The sequence below is a fragment of the Lonchura striata genome, chromosome 10 (assembly GCF_046129695.1).
Source record: "Lonchura striata isolate bLonStr1 chromosome 10, bLonStr1.mat, whole genome shotgun sequence".
NCBI lineage: Eukaryota > Metazoa > Chordata > Aves > Passeriformes > Estrildidae > Lonchura > Lonchura striata.
Genome location: NC_134612.1, coordinates 7,175,679 through 7,188,997, shown reverse-complemented (window position 1 = coordinate 7,188,997; position 13,319 = coordinate 7,175,679). Strand labels below are relative to the sequence as shown.

The window sequence follows — 13,319 nt, the reverse complement described above, 5'->3', positions numbered from 1 at the left end:
GCCAGTCCTTCCCCACTTATGCCTGTCTCTGTGTATACTCAGGGTGGATATTTGGGGAACGTCTTCACGACCAGGAGAGAGGCTGGTTCCCCAGTTCTATGGGGGAAGAGATCCTGAACCCCAAAATCCGAGCCCAGAACCTGAAGGAGTGTTTCCGGGTGCACAAGTCAGATGACAGTCAGAGAAGAAAACTGGGCAGCAGAAACCGCCAATGACCACCAGCATCCCCAAGCATCTGGAGTGCCTCAGGGAGGCAGAAGACAGAGGCTGCCAGCTGGGAGGAAGTGGCAGCTGTGGGACACTGTTGGGGACCTGGTGCACCGGACGAGGCACACAGACCCATGAACAAACAGACTGTCATTCCTAGTCCCCACAGAAGCACTGATCCTTTCCCTGGAGATCAGTGCTTTAAACTGTAAATAACCCTTTCCAAGTGTTCTGTAAAGCCCCAAGGAGCATGAGCACAACGGACACTGCCCAAAGGCCACCAGGTACTGGCCAGATGAGCCACATGTGCTGGCTCAGGCTGCTTGACAAACGCAGTGGCCACAAACATGAGCAATTGATACCACCCAGTTTAAGTATGAACAGCTCATTGCTACCTTCCAAGTCTGGAGTGCTCTGAACCCAGTTTCTCACAGGAGCAGAACTGAGGTCAAGCAGCAGTCTCAACTCTCTCAGAGCTCATTGACAACCAGCTGGGATGAGCCCCAGGAACTCCACCACCCTACTCCTGCTGTGAAGCTGCTGGGCTTATTCCCACAGGCAGACCCTTGATCTGCTTCCATTCAAATGCTCTGCACTGCTCCACACCCAGCTCTTCTTTTAGCAGCAGCCCAGCCTTGCCAGCTCTAGCCCACGTCTCTGCCTGCCTGACAACCTTGAAGCACATCTGGACACCGTCCCATGGCTCAGCCCCCTCTACCACAGCCTTCCTTCTTCTGCAGAGCCATTGCAGAACCCCAGCATCACGTCCTTTCCTGGTTGATCGTGCACTTGTGGTCTTTGCTATGCCCTGCTGCTGAGGCCAGAGCAGGGGTGGCTGTGCCAGCGCCATCTCGCACACCACACAAACCATGGGAGCAGCAGCAGCCTGAGCTGCCACACGGCAGGCGAGTGACCTGAGCTGGGAGCTGCTGTCCTACGTGCTCTGGGAGGCCCAGCAACCGCTGCCTGCATGCTCGTAACCCACCCCCACCAGCCTCCCTGTACAAGCTCACCTCCATGTAAATATGCAAGTTTGTGGCCAGCAGAGCCAGCTCATCACTCCTTCCTGCTGTGGCACTGAGCAACTCATGAAGCCTCAGGCACAGCACTGAGAGCAGCGTGGGGGACAGACCCACAGCAGCCACCCCTTGTTCAACTGTCCCACATGTGGCTGAGGGCCTCTCATTCACAAGCTGGGCCTAAGCTGTGGCCAGCATCCATTAGGAAAATCAATTATTTGGCACCTTTCTGTAACACAGCGAAGGATTGTCTTCCAGGCATTGCAGCGTGTACTGATTTATGCTCTGGCTGTGCTATGGTTGTGCTCAGAGAGAGAGAGCAGCTGCCAACAGAGCCACGCAGAGGCCACAGGCATGGACAGGAGGAGCACAGCCATGCCAGCAGGAATGTGGGGAGAAAGCAGGATTCTTGGAAGCTGTGAAGGGAGGCTACGGAACTGCTCTTTGGACTACATGGGTGTGCAGTTTGAGGCTGAACACAGCTGAGGTGGGTTCCAGGGCTGTCCCTACTGACACCACAGCCTTGAGCCAGCCAGCCCAGAGCCAGCACCCAGGACCAAAGTGGTGGGAGCCACAGCAGTGAAGGGGGAAGAAGGCATTCTTCATTCAGCACCACTCCATCAGCATGTGAGAACAGCCAGCAGGGCGCTGCTGCCTTGGCCAGCTGTGGGAAGTTCATACTAGCCAGTAGTTCCCAATCACCAGTCACAGCCCAGCCCCAGAGCTGGGCCAGAAAGGACTTGGAGTCTGGTACATTGAAGAGATTTAATGGGGACACTTCAAGCCAGGACCCTCTAGCAGCACCCCACAGTCAGCTTTCTGAGACAACCAAACCTCCAGCTCAGGATCCAAACCTTGCAACAGCCACATATTTGCTACTGCAAACCCAAGAGGAACTCCAGCTTTAGGAATTCCTTAAAATTACCTGAGAAATCACAAATCTCACAGCATCCGGCTTTGCAGCCCAGCAGCCAGCCCAGTCCAGCAGCCCCATGTGCCTGCCTGGAATGTTTCTCACAGCACAGAAATGCTCCCTTGCCCATCACATATTTCAGTTTGCCACAGCCAGGATGCCAGCTCCTCACAGCACTTCTCCAGGGAGAGGGGCTCAGTGCTGCTGTGCCCTGTTCCATCACTCACCAAGCCCTGGGATTGCTCCAGCCCCTCCTGCTCTGTTGTGATTCCACAGGACTCCAGACCCCGCACACAGGCTGTGCCATTTTCACTCAATGGGATCCAGTGTTATTTGCTCAGACCCAGCCCTGCACGCCTCCATCTCCGTGATCTCCAGTGTTGTACAGGGCCAGGCCTGGGGCCCACAAGCATGGGCTGGAGCCCCCCAGCCCTTGCCAGGCTGCTTCAGCGAACTGAGGGGAACTTCTTGTTGTCTATTTTTTCCGTGTGATAAAATGTAGCTGAGCAAGCCAGCTCCAAAACACTTGTGTGTCTCCTTCCTGCCCCAGACTGATCACTTGCCTTCTCTCCAATCCCCTCTGGTGCAACTGGCCCAAATGCAGTGGGTCAAAATAGGGTTGCACATGAACTTGGGGTGGCTTACACCCATGAACAACCCTTCCCTAGGAAAGCTGTGCATGCAGAGTGATTCCCAACACTGTTACCATCACCCAGAAGAGCTCTTTTGAGCTCCCTTCTCAAAGCGAGACACTGCCACAGGCTGCTCCTGAGTGGGGTTGACAGGCCCTGCCAGGTCTGTGCCACCCAGGAGATATACACACACCAAGGGCAATGAGCACTTGATGCAGCCTGGCTGCCCAGCACAGGGCCTGCAGTGCTTTTCCTGTATCCTTGGCACCATTTCTCCCAGGGCCCCAGGCAGACAGTTCAGGAGCAGTTGAGGGCTGGAGACAGGCCAGTTCTGTAACAGAAAAATGTTTTATTGAGTTCAGGAGGCCGAGAACTTTCTCAGTGTGATGACAACCAAGGCCACAAGCACAGATGTACCCAGGAGGGAGGCGATGACAATGGCACCAATAGCTCCAGGCCCCAGTGAGCCTGCAGGAAGAGAGAAAAAGGCATGGGGTCAGCAGAGGCAGTGGGGCTCGGATGGGAGGGCTGCAAGATCTCCCCACAACCAGTGTGTCCCTGGCATCAGGCCACACTCCATCCCAGAGCTCCTGCACTGGCCACATCCCAGGTGTCATCCTGTGCACCTTTGGGCAGGGGGCTGCCACCACCTCAGCCAGCTCCCAGTGACAAGGACAGTTCCACAAAGTGGGTCGGTGGTGCCCAGCTTTCCTGCTAACACACTGGGAGAGTTGCTTTGCCTGCAGCAGGACCACATCTCAGCTGGTGCCTGCTGTCAGTCAGGAGCCGTGAGCCAGGAAGGGCACTCATGCTCCCTGTTCAGGGAGCTTCTGGCACACACTGCCCTGGAGAGCCCTACCTACACTCAGGGCAGTTTTCTTTTCAGGGCAGCTGCCTGCCATGACAGGTCATGGGGCAGGAAGAAGAGTCTTGGAGCCATCTTGGGGCTGGCTCCACAGAAGAGGTTTTTCAGCAGGGAAGTTTCCACGAGCAGGCAATAAAGGGAAGCTTCCCCCTCCCCAGCAGCATGGCTTTAACCCCTCCCGGGAGGTGACAGGCGCACAGGGAGCAAATCCGCGAGGACGCCCAGGCTGCTGCGGGCGTGAGCCGCGGGCTGTCCCTCTCACCGTCCCCCGTGTCCAGGCGGTGCAGGTGGGTGGTGTCCTCGGGCTCCAGCTCAGAGGTGGACGGGGGGAAGGCAGTGGCATCCGACAGCCGGGCGGTGGTGGCGGCGGCAGTGTCGAAGGGACCGGCTCCGGAGGGCAGCTCAGGCGGCTCGTTCCAGAAAGTGGGGACCGGGTCCTGAGGGTACTCTGCTGGAAGACAAGCACCCACGGGCATGGGGGGCCTGGTCAGGCTACTAGTGACAGCCACAGCTCAGCAGGTCCCTGCGCTTCAGCTGCCAAGTGCCCCCGGGGTGGATGAAGGGTGACATGAGGGCTGAGAACTCTGGTGTGGCAGAGCCCTCCTCGGAGGGGACACCACCTCCACTGAACCCACACCCAGAGCAGCCAAAGGCAATGTGCTTCTGTGGCAACCTAGAGTACTCACTGCACACATGGGACAACACAGAGTGCCCTGACACCCTGCAACCTCTGCTCATGCACAAACAGGCCCCACATGAACATCTACCGCTGGTTTGCTCATGGATGACCTTGGGACTAGGCTGGGAAGGGCTGTCACACTGCCAACAGGCAGAGGCCACTGGGCCACCTGTGCTGGCCAAATTCATAGCCTCTCAGGGCCCTTTTGTCCTGCTCCACCAGCCCATGCAGTGCAGGATGCTGGAGGTGCTGGCACAACACAGGACATGGCTCCCCCAGACAGGACCCCAGAGCCTCAACTTCCCCCTGCTGCACCCCCACCATACCAGGGAGATGAAAGCCAGGCTGGTTCTGTTTAATGTTACCACTCGTCTCCAGTTATTCCTTCCTGCCGTGGGTCAGAGACCAAGCCAGAGAGCCCTCCCTGTGTGTGGCTCACCGAGTGCTCCCTGTCAATGCCCAGCCTTGTTAAGGTGGGCTCTGGCAGGAGCAGGAGACATTCCACAGCTCCCTGCTGAAACCACTGGGAATGTTGCACTGGGATGGGGAAAAAAGCAGGGGGGAGAAAAAACGAACAACATTCACTGCCAGGGCCCTACTGAACTGACACAATGGTTATCAGGACTGGGGAATAGGGGAGTCAAGAGATGGAGTAAGTAGCCCAGGCTCTCTCGGGCAAAGTACAGAGGTATTCCCAGGCACCCCAGCTCTGGCATGTGAACCTTGGGGTATCAGGGGCACTTGAAGACTTGTCCCAGGCTCTCTGCGGCCCAGGAAGAGAGATGGCAGCAGCACATCTTGGCAGTACCAGCCCCAGCTTTAAATGCCTGGAGCCCTCCTTGCCCCCTGTGGACAGAAGGTGCTGTGGGGGGAGAGCAAAGAATCCTCATTAATGGGCTGCACCACACTTTGTTCTCCCTTAAGACCCCTCCCTGGAACAGAAGGGCCAAAACACTCACCTTCCCTGCCAGTACAAACCCACTGAGAATTTACTGCAGGGTTTGCATCAAAGCGCAGCCCCAGCATGGTCAGAGCTATTCCACAATCTTCGGAACACAGAAAAGTTCAAGACTCATTTTGAAAGCTCCTTTTCAGGCAGAAAAGCTTCAGAGTATCCAGCGAGACAACTGCCAGGTTTAGCCCTGGCCCAATGAGCATCAGCAGAGACAAGTGAGGTCCCAGTGTGCCAGTCAGACCCAGGCAGGAGCCCAGGCAAAGCTGGCTATAGCAGAGAATGAATGCAGTGTCCTCACGTGCTTGGTACATCCATGGTCTCTGCACCAGAGGTGGCATCTCAGCTCTCCTGTACCAGCACACAGTGGTTTGTGTTCCACAAGAGCTCCCCACAAACACCCGAGCCTTTAGACAGCCCTTCCCAACCTGTGCTGCAAAACCAACCAGCAGAGCTGAAGAATCATATCCCATCCCATGGCTCTTCCACAAAGTGCCATTTCCACTGGACCTCTCTGCTTTAAATCCTGTGGTTTCACAGCCAGAGAATGGAACAAGAGCAAATACAGAATTCAGTGAGCAAAGGTAGTTAAGCAGGAGAGAACCAAGCAGAGCTGGGCTATTTAGCTGGCAACATGGGGGGGCTGTTAGTTTAGGAACAGACCAAACATATGGAATGCTTTGGAAGCCCTGGTTCCAGGCTGCTTTTGTAAGGGAGAAACTCCATACAGCCACACTCCAGCTGTGACCTTCCTGATTCTGTCAACACCCCCTGGACCAGAAGCAACACTGCCACTGTCCCCACCTGGCAGAGGAACACAGGGCTGGGAGGACAGTATTGTTTCCTTTCCCAAGAATGTTTCCTCCAGAGCTGCACGTATGTCTTGTGTGTGACCAGGGACTGGTGTTAGCTCAGATGATCTGTAACAGATGCAGGCACCATCCAGAGAGACTGTAGGACCTGGGCTGGGTCTTTCCAATCCCTGCTCTCAAAAGGATGAGGAGGGAGCACTACCTCTTCTAACCATAGTGCAAAGGTCCCACAGGTGCCACCAGACCCAGAGGTGCCAGAAAGTCTCTCCTGTTCTCAGTGCATCTAACTCCTGAAAAATTTCTGGCAGCTCTCTTTAAGCAGGATACAGAGCTCATTTTTGATAGCCAAATACAGAGGAAACAGTCTAATTCATTTATGATCTCTGCAATTTTTAAAAACCTAGATGGCTGCTGGATATGTATTTTGTTAATTTCCCTCATCCAACTGACACAAACTTTCAGTTTGCCCATACAGAAAAGGCTTAGCATGCATTTGCTGTCCCAAGTTCTTGTGGTTTTACCCTACCAGCCCAGGGAAACACAACCCCTTTCAGTCAGGCCTGCTGCCTCAGGAACAGTTGTGAGCTCAGAGGTAGCAGCAGATTTCTGCACACACATTGAGTGAAATACCTGCAGCTGAGCCTCCCCAGGAGCCAAGGCTCAAAGCTGGTCCCCTTCTCAGCTCCTGCCCCTCAGTGCTACTGGAACAGGTGCCAAGGGGCCTGTTTCCCTGACAGTCCCAATGAGTGTCAGCCAAACAGCTGGTGGCTGGGAGTGGCAGATCTCTAATGGACCCACATCAAATGCCACAATCCCATTTCAGTCCCCTGATAAAAGCAAGAAAAGTGATGGGAAGGACAGAGTTTGTGTCAGATACCAAGCCTCAACACATGCACACTATTAGTAAGGTCTTATGTCTTCAAGTGAGACACAAGGGCCTTTCCCAGTCATCTGTTGGATAGAATCTGGAGAGATTCTATCTACAGGCAGGGCACCCAGTCCAGAAGTTCAGTTCTCTGCTCTGCTGCTGATGTTCTGGGTGACCACCACAAGTCCTGCTCTTCCCAGGCTCGGTTTCTCTGTGCACGAGCAGAAGACCAGGATCTAAACATGAACTACAGAGAAAGCAGCACCAGAGTGGCCAGGCCTTCCTGCCCACACTGTCACTGCCATTCTGACTGTGATGAGGGGGATGTGGCCTGTGAACCTCAATAAATGCCTCAGTGACATTTCTGGAGCCAAAAGCAGCCCTTCCCAAGGGAAGGACAAGCTGAAGTTAAGTTCCATGGCCATGGGGCAAGAAACAGCTATCTTAACTTTGCGTGTAAAAACACACTGCCATCTCCAGGGAGGGAATGCAACCAAGAGCTGGAAACTAAATTTCGAAGGTGAGGTAGTGCATGGCTTTCCTGTTCATCCAAGAACTTTGCAGAAATAAACTAGCAAGAAACACACTCAAAATACATCATCCATCACAAGAGCAGATGTTTAATATCTGGGAGAAAGCCACGCATTAGCTGTCCTGCCATCAGTCTCAGGATCAGTCCTACCTGTAGAAAGCTCCTGTGGCACACTCACCTGGGTTTGCTTGCCCTGGAGGGACATGGCAGGGGCAGCCAGGGGCACACGGAGGGGCTGCCAGGCTGCTGAGGCACACGAGTGACCCACCACTGCCGAGGCTCTGTGCCTCAGTGCCAGCTGCTTCGGAGGGAGGAAACCTCCAGCCCCCGGCACAAATGAGCTCCTCCCCAGCATTAGCTCTGGCTCAGCACTGAAACGGAAGCTGAGGGCAACTGTTACTTTCAGACTAACAGAAAAAGCCTTTCAAGAGAAATACAGTTGGAGAACACTTAGAACAACATGCAATAATCTTATTGGCGTTTTACTGGAGATGGAACTGGACAAAATGGACTAAAATTATTAAGAGTGTTTCGCAGAAGGCCAGGTGGATGATGGTAGTTCTTCCTTTCCACAAGTAAATGCTACAGATTGTCATTTTAGGCAAATCTCTTTGCTGCACTGTCTCCTTTCTCTCTCCAGCACAGGTTAGTTATAACTGAGATAAGGAAATGGGAAGAAAGTATCAGTTACCATAAAGAAATACATGATGAGTTTTCCAAGCGATGCAGGGGCTAGTGGAACTCCAGACACATGGGCCATAGAGAGATCTAGAGGGGATGATGGCAAAGGCAACTTGACAGAACTGCTTTTTCCATGCTCAGGAAGAAGGTGGGGTGAGCTGCCAGCACAGTGATGTGGTAGCCAGCACCCCAGGTACTCAGTAACTGAAAGGTAAGACCAGAAGAGTCTCTACAAGTGACAGCCCTGGGTGATGCCAACCAAATCTGAAGGAACCAGACCCTCCCCACAGGCCAACTGTAAGACCTTAAGGCAGGCAGATGTGGCCACACCACATCACTGCCCCTGAAGGTTACTTGCCAGTGGCCAATAGTCTTCACACAAGCTGACTTCAGCACCTCATCATCCTCACTTCTCCACCTCCAACCTAGCTCCTTATTCAGGAGTCAATACCATTGCCAGAAATTTTTAAGGAGTGTTGGAACAAAGCAAGGTTGAGTAAGGGGTTACAAAGTCCTGGTTCAAGTGTGGACAGATCTGCTGGAATAACTACATCTTTTCCTGAAATCTACCAAACAAAACCTATTTACTGCTAAGTACTAGAATATTTAAGGTTAAAAAAATTTCCTAATAATCTTTTATTCTCCAGTAGTTGAAAACAGACACACAGGATGCTACAGAAAGATGTCCTCGGTCAAGGTGTTTTCTTGCATCATTTCCTTTAGCGTGTGTGCTCTGTTGCTTTTTCACCCCAGACTCATTCGGATGTGCTACTGCAGTAAAACATATTTCAACATCAGCTCAAAACAAGCTCACGAGCCCACATGTGAGTTTAAATATCAAACACACACATCATTCAGAGGCCAATGTCTTGCAAAGGCTTTGTACTAACTTGCACCTCACTTGAGGCTCTGAATCCATTACAGGAATTGAAACTGGGTTTGCTGATAGGAAAAAAAAAAATCAGCTCTTCATAATCCTCCTTTGCTCTAGGCCTATGTGCCACTTGAGCTTGGAAGAAAAGAGGATGTGGAGAAGGCTTAGGTTTGTCACAGATCTTTGAGCTGGCTGTTTCCTGTTGCACCCAGATGATGCGGACAAAGGGGGTAAAAGATGTGCTTGGTTGCCTCCCCATCTTTGACAAATGTGATGTTGGAAAGAGCTCAGCAACATGGAGAAGTTCACACTTCACCAGTCACAGAGCCCTGACCATGCTGTCCAGGAAATCAGACCAGCTGAGCAAGCAGCCAAGAGGGAGAGGAGACTCATGTTGGACATGGGGTCTGCACGACCCCGTGTCAGCCCTCTCTGAGGCAGAGCCGCTCCCGCTCACTCCGGAGGGCTCTGCTGGGCACGAAAGGGCAGGGGCTGGTGAACTCCAGCCAGCAAGGGGCTGTCCGGCCCCAGGTGGCCGTGGCAGGCACAGGGCCAGGGCAGGGCTGAAAGGAGGCCTTCAGCAGCAGCACAAAGGGCAGCCTGTGGAGGGCAAGGCCAGGAGCTCCTGTGTGCAGCAACACAGAGCTGCGGTTTTGATGAATACTAAGTAAACTTGTTTACAGAAAGGCAGGGCTGTGTGTGTATGTGCTGAGACCAGAGGGCTGACTCTGTGCCCTTCCCCTCTTTGTCTGCACCAGGCCGGAAATTTCCTTTTCTAATGGAGTAAAAGGCAGAAAAAGTTCCACTGTTCCTCAAAGCACCTGTACTGGGGGCAGGAACTCTCCACGTCTAATGCAGCGGAGAATCATTCTGCTCCTGGGATGGCTTAACTGTCCAGGCTGGTTCCCTCCTGTCCTCTCTGAGGGAGCAGGGAACAACCTGTTAGAGGCCTGATGTCCCTGAAGCACTGCAGAGAAAGTGCAGAATCTCTCCTCCACCCCAAGATCTGAATGCTGCATTCCCAAGTACAAAGCCCTTCAAGCCTCACTGCATGAGCACAACTCACCCAGTAACAGGATCAAGTAAACTTGGGAGCGCATCACAGGAGCAAAGTGACACAGGGAGGCAGTGCCAGGCACAAACACAGCTGCAATACCAGAGCAAGCATATGGAAAAGCTGGCAAGGAGAGGGGCCACAGCAAATGCACCAAATACTGGAAATTTGAACAGCTGAAATCCCAGCTTGGAGAGGAAGCAGATTGAATTCTCACTGGAAATCAATCACTTCCTGTAGAGTGAAATACTGCTAATGATTAAGAAAATATCTTACCTGGTGTGGGGGAAGAGCATGGCCAGGGCTTCTGAGATTAAGAGCAAGGCACAGACTAAAACTGTGTTAAAATGATTAATGTTCCTCTGCACAAAAAAAGTTCACAGTTTGAGAATGAAAGTATCCACTTTTTAGTGCTCATTTCTTAGTTACTCTGAAGGTTTCCCTTCAAAGAAGGTGTCCTAGGAGATGATATCAGCTGCACTAATTCTGCTCCTCTACCCATAGATATTCCAGCCAAGCACAGCAGTGAATTTCACTACCCGTACAAAAGCTCCTTTAAAAAGAATTCTATAATTTGATCTGCTAGACAGCTGGCCAGATCTCCCTGCGAGGCAAGATGCTCAGAAGAAACTGGGAGAGAACAGCAAAACAACATTGCTCCAGGTTTTGGAAGGCAGGGCAGAAATTCGGGAAAACAGATGCTGTGCCTGTTGGCCCCAGCCACCTCTTCAGCCTTGCCTCCACTGCAAGAAAGGCTTTGGGGGAAGCAATTTCCCATTAGAGCTTCCATCTGTACACTCAGAGCCCATCAGTGCAGTGGGTCTGGAAATCAGTTTTTTCCCAGTTGTAAAAAACCATCTCAGACCTGCAGCCTTTGAAGTTCCCTGTGCCCCCCGGCTCCTGCAGCCAGCACAGCTCTGCTGAAGGCAGGAGCAGATAAAGTTGACATTAATAACAATCCCCACAAAACCAGTGCCTTACACAAAGCATCTCTCCCTTTCTTCTTCCCACCACCTCACTGAAAGCAAGTCAGAGCCAGGCACCTTTCCATCACTGCCCTGGTGCCCCAGCTCCAGAGCAACCCCCCATAAGGATGCACACTTGGCTCTGAAGTTTTCATGGACTTCCCTAGTTCTGCCTAAAGCAGCTGTTGTGCTCTGCTGTAGTAGAGAGCACAGAAGGAACCAGGATCTGGCACACATGCTTTAGCCAAAGAAAAATGTTTCTTTCCATAACTGTAACTTCTTCCTGCTATTAAAAGCTGAGGGGCAGCCTGCCCCATCAGCCACTGAGAGATTTTCCATCTCCTGCTGATTGATGTGCCCACTGACACCCCACCTCTACCAATGCTCACAAGAGGCGCTACTGCCATTCTGCTTAGGTAAAGTTAAAGGATTTTCTTTTCTCCACTGAAAATACATTCTTGCTCACTGGCAGCCACCAAAGCTAGTTTCTCTTAATCCATTATAATTCAATACATATTTAGGGATGTTTTCAGGGAAGGGAGAAGAGAGAGGGGTAGTATAGTACAGGATCTCCCATGCTTTTGGGCTTTAAATGCAAACAAAGCTCCTTACCTGCCAGCACAGCCGGGACCAGAATGCTGCACAGCGTTAGCACGACCAGGCGAAGGACTCTGTTGTAGGGCATGGCTTCCCTCAGGAAAAGCATCAGCAGGAATCCTTAAAACTCTCCAAAGCACAAAACAACTCAGAAATGTCACAGGTATAATGAAAATTTTGTTCAGTCAAGTAAAAAAAAAAAAAAAAAGAAAAAAAAAGAAAAAAAAAGTCCCTCACAAGAGCAGCTGCGCAGAGTGCAAAGCCCAGCAGAGCCTCCCTCGCTCTGGCTCCAGGAGCACACCTCCTCCCAAAGGCAGCTCCACCCTCCCAAACTTGTGCCTAAAACCCCATAGGCAGCTAAGCAGAGCCATCAGGACCCTGCCAGGTCACTGCACACACAAGCAGTTATTGGTGAGCCCTTCCCAGAGGCCACGAGGATGCTCCTGGAATGCCTTCCCTCGGGTTGGCCATCCCGAGGCACAGGAAATAACACAGGAGCCATTGGGGCAGCTCAGCCCAAGAGTGAGCAGCCCATCTGAGGGCTCTGCTCTCCCTCACTGTGCAGGGTGGCAGGGCATTGCAGGGTGGGGAGAGCAAACAACAAGGGCCTCAATCTTCTGAGGCTAAAACGCTCTGACACAGAGCCAGAGCAGCTCCATGGCATCCTTGTTCCTGGGTGGAATACTTCCAGAGCTGGCCTGGGAGCCATGGGTGGTCTCAGAACTGCTGTCAAAGTCTCCAAGTGTTCCAGGAGAGTCACCTTTTGCAGGCAACACCAGCATCCTCCTCGGATCCCAACTGCTCAGGCACCACCTCCTCCCACCAACCTCTGCCACTCTGTCCCTGCCAGCCTCAGGGGCTCAGGACAGTTCACAGCACAGGAAACCCAGGTTTGCTTCAAATCACATTTGCAGCAACAAAGAATGACAAAAGGGTGAGGTGTTTAGAAAGGGGAACACTCCAGCTGATTGTCACAGAAGTTTCATTAGTATTTTGGAGCTGATATGATGATGAATACTTCATGGTTTCCTATCACGTAATGAATACATAAATACCTCAAATGTCAGTTCTTTATGTTCTGAAAATTACACAAGTAGTTGAGTCTTAAATTTCAGATTTTTCTGGAGGAACTGCTTTGCTTTTTGGACCCCATATTCTGCCCATCCCTACAGATCCAAATGACTCTTGCTATAGAAAAGGGACCTGTTTGTCACAGAAGGTGACAAGGCAGTCATCTGAGCACACAATCTGCACACACCACCACCTTACCTTCACAGAAACCAGAGTATTTCAACATTATGAACAGTGTATCCTCCCCACTGATCCATTATCTATAAATTCTCAGGAGCCAAGTGAGGTCCTCAAGGTTTGACAAATTATTGCACATTTTCCCTGCTTGCATTTCTGCATTTTCATTTAGCAGTCAAGAAGCCATTCATTTCCTGCTTCCCAGCAGAGCTCAAAATTAACACGCTTTTGCGTACTTGTAACAGTGCAGAGCAGTCCAAAATTAGCTTGCAGAAATGAGATCGTACCACTAAAAAACCAGAAAGCACTTATGAACCATACACCTTATATGCTAAAAAGAGAAGATATTAAAGCAAAGGTTATCAGCCTAAACAAAAACTGTTCTGTCAGACACCAGCTAAACATCATGCAAGGCTACCGT

General features: G+C 51.8%; 2 protein-coding genes across 8 annotated transcripts in view; one reads left to right on the top strand and one right to left on the bottom strand.

Annotated features, from left to right (window-relative positions):
• NGEF (neuronal guanine nucleotide exchange factor) overlaps positions 1-2,662 on the top strand; it is a 47,889-nt gene extending 45,227 nt beyond the window's left edge. For all 7 annotated transcript variants that reach the window (XM_021544366.3, XM_021544370.3, XM_021544367.2 and 4 more), the window contains one exon: positions 43-2,662. In XM_021544366.3, the coding sequence (XP_021400041.1) occupies positions 43-215 (173 nt within the window). In that variant the 3' untranslated portion in view covers positions 216-2,662. The remainder of the gene's footprint in view (positions 1-42) is intronic.
• Positions 2,663-3,100: 438 nt separating this feature from the next.
• On the bottom strand, positions 3,101-12,022 carry SNORC (secondary ossification center associated regulator of chondrocyte maturation). The gene is made up of 3 exons (XM_021544380.3): positions 11,666-12,022; positions 3,899-4,087; positions 3,101-3,239 (listed from the first exon to the last, which is right to left on the bottom strand). Exons 1-3 carry the CDS (start codon positions 11,757-11,759, stop codon positions 3,130-3,132), a joined length of 393 nt encoding a protein of 130 aa, XP_021400055.2. The 5' UTR covers positions 11,760-12,022; the 3' UTR covers positions 3,101-3,129.
• Positions 12,023-13,319: the final 1,297 nt, after the last annotated feature.